Raw genomic sequence first — 9,676 nt, 5'->3', positions numbered from 1 at the left:
ATTTTTTACGTACCCCAACTTCACAACCATCGGTTCCTCCTTCATCTTAACATCATGTTTCTAAGAAAGCTAATAAGAAACCCAGTTCCTCTCCTTCTCCGTCACGGCGTGTCTGATCTACAGCACCACCTGGCGGTAACTGCCCTCAGCCATCTTATGTGTCGCCAAGGCGCATTGCTGGCGGCCGATCAACCGGCCGATCGCTGGTGGCAGGAGCTGCTCCTGAACAACCTATGGATCAGGATCTTTTGCATTCGGCTGAGTGCTGTTTTACGCTGTCGGTCGCAAGCTCTGAGCAGTCGTTGAGTTGACGGCAACCTTGGTCACATTCTTCCATTTTCTGTCCACCCTATGTCCATTATCCATTGGAATATCCGCGGCACTCGAGCCAATCAGGATGAATTGACGATCCTCCTACGATCCTACTCGCCAGTCATCTTCTGTCTTCAGGAAACAAAGCTGCGTCCCCATGACCACATTGTCTTCCCCCGTTTTCAGTCAGTCCGATTTGATCTCCCCTCTGTTGAAGGCACTCCAGCACATGGAGGACTCATGATTCTTCTCCATAATACTCTCCATTATCACCCAATCCCCTTAAACACTTCCTTCCAAGCAGTCGCTGTCCGTTTTTCCCTTTCTGGATACACCTTCTCTCCTTGTACTGTATGCATTCCATCGTCCGCATCTATGGCATGAGCTGATCTCCATCTTCTTGGTCAGCTTCCACCCCCCTATTTGCTGGTTGGGGACTTCAATGCCCACCACCCACTTTGGGGATCTCCACATCCATGTCCGCGTGGCTCACTATTGCTAGACGTCTTCCACCAAGCGGATCTTGTCTGCCTCCACGACAAATTTCTCCCATTTGGACCTTTCGGTCGGTACTGTTCTGCTAGCTCGGTGCTTCGAATGGTTCGCCCTTGCTGATACACACTCGAGTGACCACTTTCCATGTGTCCTTCGATTGCAGCCACAACTGCCATATATGCGCCCGAGACGCTGGAAGTTTGCCCAAGCCGATTGGACACTTTTTTCGTCTCTAGTGACATTAGATGACCGTCCCTTTCCTAGTGTCGACAATGAGGTCACTCATATTACAGACGTTATTCTTACAGCTGCGGAATGTTCAATACCACGCACCTCCGAATTGCCCCGGCGCCCCCCAGTTCCTTGGTGGAACGAGGCATGCCATGACGCAATACGTGAGCGGCGACGTGCTCTTCGCGTTTTCCGCCACTATCCTACTTTGGTCAACTGTATGTGTTAACACCTGCCCAATGCGGTTTCCGTAAGCATCGTTCTGCAGTTGACCATCTTGTTGCTCTCTCCACTTATATCATAAACAATTTTCTCCAGAAACGGCAAAAAGTAGCAATATTTTTTGATCTGGAGAGAGCATACGATACCTGTTGGAGGACAGGCATCCTCCGCACACTGTTCTCTTGGGGTTTTCGAGGTCGGCTGCCACTATTTCTTCGCAAATTTATGGCAGAGCGCACATTTAGAGTGCGGGTGAACACTACTCTCTTCCGTACTTTCTCCCAAGGAAACGGGGTACCCCAGGGCTCCGTGCTGAGTGTTGTACTGTTTGCCATTGCCATAAATCCAATTATGGACTGTCTCCTTCCCGATGTCTCAGGCTCCCTTTGTAGACGATTTTGCGATCTACTACAGCTCCCAACGGACCAGCCTTCTTGAACGACGTCTTCAAGGCTGTCTCTATCGCCTCCACTCTTGGAGCATCGAAACAGGCTTCTGCTTTTCTCCCAGTAAGACCGTTTGTGTTAATTTTTGGCGTCATACGGAGTTTCTTCCACCCTCCTTACATCTAGGACCTGTCAACCTTCCGTTTTTGGACGTCTCTAAATTCTTGGGTCTTATGTTTGACAGAAAACTGTGCTGGTCCTCCCACGTTTCCTATCTTTCGGCTCGCTGTCTATGATCCCTCAACACCCTCCGTGTCCTGAATGGTACCTCCTGGGGAGAGGACCGAGTGGTCCTTCTCCGCCTCTATCACGCCTTAGTGCGCTCTAAATTGGACTATGGAAGTATAGTTTACTCCTCTGCTCGGCTGTCTATTCTTCGGCGTCTCGACTATCCACCACCGTGGATTACGTTTAGTGTCTGGAGCTTTTTACACCAGCCCTGTGGAAAGCCTTTATGCTGAGACTGCTGAACCTCCGCTATCCAATCGGCAAGCACCGTCAACTGCTCCATTCTCTTTCCTTCCGCTTTCCTAAAACTTTCTTGACGACTTGGGGTACAGCACCGCCTTGGCTCCATCCCCAGACCTGCCTGCTCCGTGACCTTTGTCAGTTTCCCAAGGATGGTACCCCTTCACTTGTTTATCATCGAGCATTTGCTGCTCTATGTGCACGAATGAAGGAAGCCACATTTATTTACACTGACGGCTCGAAAACATCATTAGGTGTAGGGAGTGCCTATATTGTTGGCGACACCCCAAATCGATTTCGGCTTCCCGATCAGTGTTCGGTTTATACTGCGGAGCTTTACGCTGTTCTCCAGGCTGTCTACTACATCCGCCGCCATCAGCGGATACAGTATGTTATCTGTTCTCTCAGCTCTCTCCTCAGTCTCCAAGCTCTCTACCCTGTCCACCCTCTCATCCACCGGATTCAGGACTGCCTGCCCTTGCTCCATTTGGGGGGCGTCTCGGTGGTGTTCCTCTGGCTCCCAGGACACGTTGGTATCTGTGGAAATGAGGCGGCCGATACAGCGGCCAAGGCTGCAGTCTCTCTTCGTCAATCAGCTATTCGATCGATTCCCTTCGCCGATCTATGGAGTGTTTTATGTCGTCGTATTGTTCTCTTATGGCACACACATTGGTCGACACTTCCCCATAATAAATTGCGGGACGTGAAAGCTATTCCCTGTGCTTGGACCTCTTCCTCCGGAACGCATCGTCGGGAGGAGGTAATTTTAACTAGTCTCTGGATAGGGCACTGTCTTTTTAGCCATCGATATCTTTTAAGCGGTGATCCTCCCCCACTCTGTCCCCACTGCTCTCAGCTGTGGACGGTAAGACACCTTTTAATTGAGTGCCCCTATTTTACTCCGTTACGTGCCCATCTACAGCTGTTGCCCGATATATCGTCCATTTTAGCAGATGACACGCGCTCGGCCAATCGCGTTCGAGTTTATTAGACTATCCACCTGTCGGCTACATGATTTACAGTAGTCTTTTTGGAATCCCCAACCCATTTTTCAGCCAGTGTAGCAACGCAGTACGACGAAACAGAGGACCACAAACGAAACAAATAAAAACAGGTGGGACTGCCACAAGGTGTAGATCAGTAGTAGTCAACGTGATTCCTACTGCCAACTAGAGGATGTTCCAACATCCATTGTGGGCAGCAAGTGGTAGGGACTTTCAAAACATTTACATTAGGTTTCCACAATTTATTTTTTTTATTATTTATGGAAAGCATTTGGTAAGCAATTATTATTATTATATTCTTTATGTTACTGTAGCTCTGCTTTACAAATTTTATAATGCATAATTACTTTCCTAGTTTATAAATCATCATGATGTGGAACTGGTGGGTAGTTACATAAAAATGGTTTGCTTCCCTTGTGTAGATGTACAAATGTATGTAACTAAACTCAATCCTGAAGTCAGTCACTCATTACCCACAATTTGAAGAAGCAAGGGAAGAATGAAATTAGGGGTAACAGGCATTTATCAATGGTTCAATTATACATTTATTTTACAAATTTTTTAGTTCTCTGGTGAAATTATGTCGAAGCATCCCATGTATAGCAAAATTTGCTCAATCGGCACGATAGCAGCTGAGTGACCAAAACAAAAGATGTGGAATGGAAGCAGCACTGATATTGTTGATGTGGTGTTATGCAGATGGAAATGCCTCTCTCAGTTTAATTCACCAATACTTTAGTGACATCATCTCTCATCATCAAAAAAGTTAACTTTCAAATTTTGTCAACAAGAAAAAACACGTGACAACCATGTTCCCTTGGTAGATTTCATGCCATACAGTACTGCAATCAATGCAAACCGATGATGCTGTGATACCCTAAGAAAACTACAGTCAGCATTCCAAAATTTTAATGCTTTCTCACTGGGACTGTGTTTTTTCACAATAATGTCTACCCTCATCCAGCTGCTGCAACCAGATACTTTCTGGATCAGTTTGGATGGATAATTTTTGACAATCCTACCTAAAGTTCCAATCTCACTCTTACCATTTTCACCTTTTCACAAATTTTACATAGTCCCTAAGCAGAAATTATTTATGTCACAGTGAAGAATGCAATGAACAACTGTCTTAATTGACAGATGGCTGTTTACATTAAGACAGAAATTCCAAAGTTAGCCAATAAATATGATAAATGCTTAAATAACTGAATCTGTTAGATAGAGAAAAACAGTAAGCTCCAATTGCTACGAAAAATATGAAAACAGAACTTATAAGCAAACAGTTGTTATTTCATGGACCAGCCCAGTAGCATTGTAGCCACTTACATATTACTCTCACAGGCATGTAAAAGGCAAGAGTTGATCAATTAAGCAATTTGTATGGAAATATCCAATCTGGTACTTCATCCACAAATGGGATAAGAAAGTTTGATAAAAGTACCGTACCACACCACACATTTTACTGTTGGGTACAAATAGATTAGCTTTCTTCTCTTACAGATGCTAACAGTGAAGGCTTAGTGTCAACTAACTGTGAAAGATTAGTGTGCTTTTAAGTTAATGAACATTTCAGTTTGAACTCAATCACTAGTTTTCCACCTGCAAGTAAGGAGATAAATGCTCCTTATTTCATCCAAAAGATTAAGACTACAGAAGAATGAACCCAATTCTGGATTTTATGCAGATAATTGCCTTTATTTACAAAAATAAGTCTCTAAAATCATTTGGTTTACAAGATGCAGTCTTAAAGTGAACAATATAAATGGTGTTTACAAATATGGTACACATACAGAAATGCACATTGCGAAATACTGATAACAACAGCTGCTGTGCATAACAAAAGCTGCCATGAAAAACTTTACAAACACAACAAAAATAACAACAAAAATCAGCTAAAAACCAGCACTATAATAATACTGTCAATCTTTTTACCTACTGACACTTGTAAAATATAGAAATTGGTTTACATTTCACCAAACATGTGGACTTCTACAATTTTACGCATAGCGTCCCACAGCTTGTCCTGTGTTACTTTGTTGTCAGCTTTTGGGCTGTTAGCTATTACACGGCTATTGCTGAGGTAATTCCCACCATGCCCCTCCAGCGATGGGGATAGGCAAGCATGCATAATGGTTATTGCTCCTTGTGCAGGAGTCTGGAAAAGAAAACATATGTACAGACATCATGTTAAAGAGTTATTGCACGATACACGACTAACCACATTATCTATTTCAAACATGATTCACCAGATATCAGTGAAACTTCATTTTTCTTTCGAGTGTTTCAAAAACTTCCCTGGTTGCCTTTACAATGCACCGAGTGCAGATTTTCTGACCTGTTGGCTGGGTTCCACTCAAACTGAACAGGACACCCTAGAGATTGCTTGCTGGCCCAATCAAAGAATAACAGACTAACAAAAACCATGCCAAACACCGAGGTGACGGCAGGTGGAGCACTGTAGAAAAGTCACCAACTAAGATTACAGTAGCAAGCGATTTATTTAGCATGGACAGAGGCTTTTGTTGAAGAAAATCATGAGACCAAGCACTCAGTTTGCTTACATCACATCAGGAAACATTATCTCTGACTCCCATCTGATTAGGGATGAATGCATTTAAAGGTAATTTTAGGTGAAGGCAACTGTCTTATGGCAATTTTTTTATCATAATTTTCTATATGCTTTGGCATAGCCTTTTGACTGGTCTAAAATTTCTATGAGACAGTTTTATTGTTTAAAAGTGCTGGAAAACAATCACTAAGGCTGTGTGTAGTACAGTTGAGTTGGCTGGTTGGTTTGCATGGGAGGGTGTGGGTGTAAGGGACCAACAAAAAGGTCATCAGTGACTATCCAAGAGTGGTGCATCCAAAACTGATATTGTCAGGAGACTCATAACAGTAAACAGAGAAGGCTGAAAATGAAATGGACATCTTTTGTATTATCAGTAATAAAAAGCAAGATGATGAAGATAGGAGTCAGAAGATGGGCGACCCCAGGACTCTGCGTGCAACAGGAAACATCCCAGTCAAAGCTGTCCCACATGTGATAACATTTCAGTTAAAACAAAGCGCAACACCTGGAATGGAAAACTGGAAAATTATTCACTGTTGGGTTATAATCCAAACAACAAGGCAGGAAATCTGGGCTTGACACATTGAGGCAAGTAAGGAAGTTGTCAAAACGTTGTATAAAGAGAAAACAAAAAAAAAAAAAAAAAAAAAAAAAAAAAGTAACTTGGCTGCAAAACCCAGACACTTGGAAATTGTTTAAAATATGCTTTTAACTGAATAAATTGTCTTCTTGTCATCAATTTCAGTTTTAAATTGTTACAATTATTGTAAGTTTTCATGCCTGATGCCTCCATCTGGATGGACAACTTTGCTCAGATACCAAGTTTTACCCATGTCTTTTCATACAAAAATTATGAAAGATCAGTCCATTATTGTTGGAGGACAATTGACATTTCCCAGTAAATGTTGGGCACTCATACCCTGTAATTGGTGCAGAGAAACTAAAAAGATTCCAATGGGAAATGCAGGCCAAATACTTCAGTGCTAATATCTAAAGCTTCATTGAAATAAATATAAATGATGCAAGGTGATGACATACTTTTTAATCAAATTGTGAATACAGTGTTCTAAAAAGTTATTTCATTTTATAACATTAGTTTTTGCAAATTCACATTATTGTGACAAATGTAAAAAACTGAAATCATTTCACGTCGTTCAATGTCCTTTATTTTCTAATCTGTAATTGTTGAAGTAAGAGTTCATACATGGAGTTAGCGAGAGTGTCTTATGTATAAGCTTAAAGTCAAGAAAATTAACAGTCTAACTACGAAAAAACAAACTACTTATTTCATGAAATTTCTTAATTTTAAACCACAAATAATTAAAGAAATGTAAAAACAGAAACTGAAAATTAAATAAGACACAAATGAAAATACTCTAGAAAAAGAGAAAACCAAACAAGAAGTAAATTTATAGTTCTGCCCTATTATGGAATTATTACTAATAAAATAGCCAAAACATTTAAAAATACAAATATAAAAATTGGGTTCCAAACTGAAACCAATGTTAGTAATATTATGACACACCACCAATACAACAGATCCATTTACCAAGTGTCAAGGATGTACAAAATTGGATGTGACAATTGTCACAAAGTATACACTGGGCATTTTCAACTTCTCGCGGCGTAATTTCAGCCGCGTATCGTCCGGCCATCTTCAGAGCGAGTCACAAGACTGACTACAAGGCGCCAAGCGCGGCCTTATATGCTCCACTGCGGCAGTACTGCGCATGCGAGTCACAGATGCTGGTTGGCGGCAGAGACATACGCTTACACATGCGCCGCCTGTGGCGAAGGCCTACGGACATTCGATGTTTGATCGGCAGCGGTGACACGATGACGAACAGAAGAAATTTTATTTGCGCGGCTGCATGCCCGAAATTTAATGGATTATACACTGGGCAATCTGGTAGAAACTTTCAGATACATTTTAAAGAGCACATAACATTACAATAACAGTACAAGTGCCTTTGCACTACATCTCCTCAACAATACATATTGGGAAACATTAATTGAAGTTCCAGATTTTTGCATTAGGCTAAGAAATGGAGCAAACGAATATCTTAGAACTAATCAAAATTTTCAGTCATTTAAAAAGTCAATCGGATAGACATGAGGACACCACCAAATCATTGCAATAAGCGAGTGAAGCCATCGTGGACTATAACATGAATCTTTGCTGCAGTCGGCATAGTGACTATTGTTATTTACAGCTTTTTATCCTAAGTTAGTTGTTTTATCCCATGCAAGCATAATACAGCTATTAATGAATAACTGAGCGATATGTATTGTGGACAAGAGATAAAGCTCAAGTTCCCATACACTTCCCAAAAGGATCAAAAAGATCTACAGACAAAAATTCTTAATAACTTCATTCACATTCTGCTATGACTAATCAAAAATCATCTATACAATGAAATCAAATTAAAACAAACAATGGAAAATCCAGGTTGGCATATCAACAATATAAGGAAAAGGATAGGTGGCTACTCACTGTAAAGGTGACGCATTGGGCTGCAGGCATGCACAAGATGACTGTTACTCACTTAGCTTTTGGCCAAAGCCTTCTTCAGAAAAGAAAACTCACATGGAGTCTCAGGGCCAAGACACACTTTCCTCATTCCTTCACAGCCTCAGTACCTCTCCCATCTACTTTACCCGAGCCGCCTCAACCCAGAGTGCCACCTTCCTGGACATTGACTTCTTCATCTCTGATGGTTCTGTCCATACCTCTATCCACATTAAACCTACCAACAATACCTGCATTTCAACAGCTGTCATCACTTCCAAAACAAAAAAATCCTTCCCATACCTGTCAAAGGCTTTTGACTGTGTGAATCACAGCATTCTTTTAAGTAAATTAAAATATTATGGCATCACTGGTTTTGCTGCAAAGTGGTTTCAGTCATATCTTACTAACAGAAAACAAAGGGTGTCATTATGTAACACTTCAGCAGTAGGTAATCGGACATCATCTGACTGGAAAGAAATTACATGTGGTTTTCCCCAAGGTTCCATACTAGGTCCACTATTTTTCTTGTGTAATTAATGACCTGTCATCTGTTACATTACCAGATGCCAAGTTTGTCTTATTTGCAGATGATACAAACACTGCAATAAATAGTAAATCAAATATCAATTTAGAAAGGCCAGTTTATCAAATTTTTACTGACATTAATAAGTGGTTCACAGCCAATTCACTGTCATTAAACTTTGAAACCCACTATATGCAGTTCACAACTTCAAGAGATTTCCTTCTGGTGTGTGTATAAAATACGATGACCTGGAAATGGAAGAAGTTGAGAGTGTAAAATTCTTGGGATTACAGCATGATAAATTCAGTTGGGAGCGACATACTAATGAACTGCTGAAGCGCCTAAACGCGTCTGTGTTTGCAATGCGAATGATGTCAGACATAGGAGATATAAATATTAAAAAAACTGGCATATTTTGCTTATTTTCACTCCATTATGTCATATGGTGTCATATGGTATCATATTTTGGGGTAGCTCCACAAACCGAGAAAAAAAATTTTTTAGAGTACAGAATTGTATAAGAAGAGTAATGTGTAGTGTAAATCCAAGAACATCATGTTGAAACCTATTCAAAGAATTGGGCGTACTAACTACAGCTTCTCTGTAGTCATTCCTTAATGAAGTTTGTTGTAAATAATACATCTCTTTTTCAAACTAACTGCCTAGTACACAGTAGCAATACTAGGAATAAGAACAATTATATATAAAGATTTAAAATCACTTACTCTTGCCCAGAAAGGAGTCTAGTATTCAGCAATGCATATTTTCAATAAGTTACCAGCAACCATTAAGAGTTTAGTTTCACACAAGGCACACTTTTAAATTATGTTTAAAGAATTTTTGGTGGCCAACTCCTATTCCATCCATGCATCCATGAACTTAAGTGCAGTAGAC

At 40.9% G+C, this 9,676-nt stretch overlaps 1 protein-coding gene across 1 annotated transcript in view; it reads right to left on the bottom strand.

Moving 5' to 3' along the window:
* Positions 1 to 4,874: 4,874 nt before the first annotated feature.
* LOC126412204 (dehydrogenase/reductase SDR family member on chromosome X) overlaps positions 4,875 to 9,676 on the bottom strand; it is a 67,469-nt gene continuing 62,667 nt past the window's right edge. Inside the window, exon 6 of the mRNA XM_050081685.1 lies at positions 4,875 to 5,333. Within this exon, the coding sequence (XP_049937642.1) occupies positions 5,142 to 5,333 (192 nt within the window). The 3' untranslated portion in view covers positions 4,875 to 5,141. The remainder of the gene's footprint in view (positions 5,334 to 9,676) is intronic.

The sequence above is a fragment of the Schistocerca serialis genome, chromosome 7 (genome assembly GCF_023864345.2).
Source record: "Schistocerca serialis cubense isolate TAMUIC-IGC-003099 chromosome 7, iqSchSeri2.2, whole genome shotgun sequence".
NCBI lineage: Eukaryota > Metazoa > Arthropoda > Insecta > Orthoptera > Acrididae > Schistocerca > Schistocerca serialis.
This window is presented reverse-complemented; position numbering and strand designations above follow the sequence as displayed.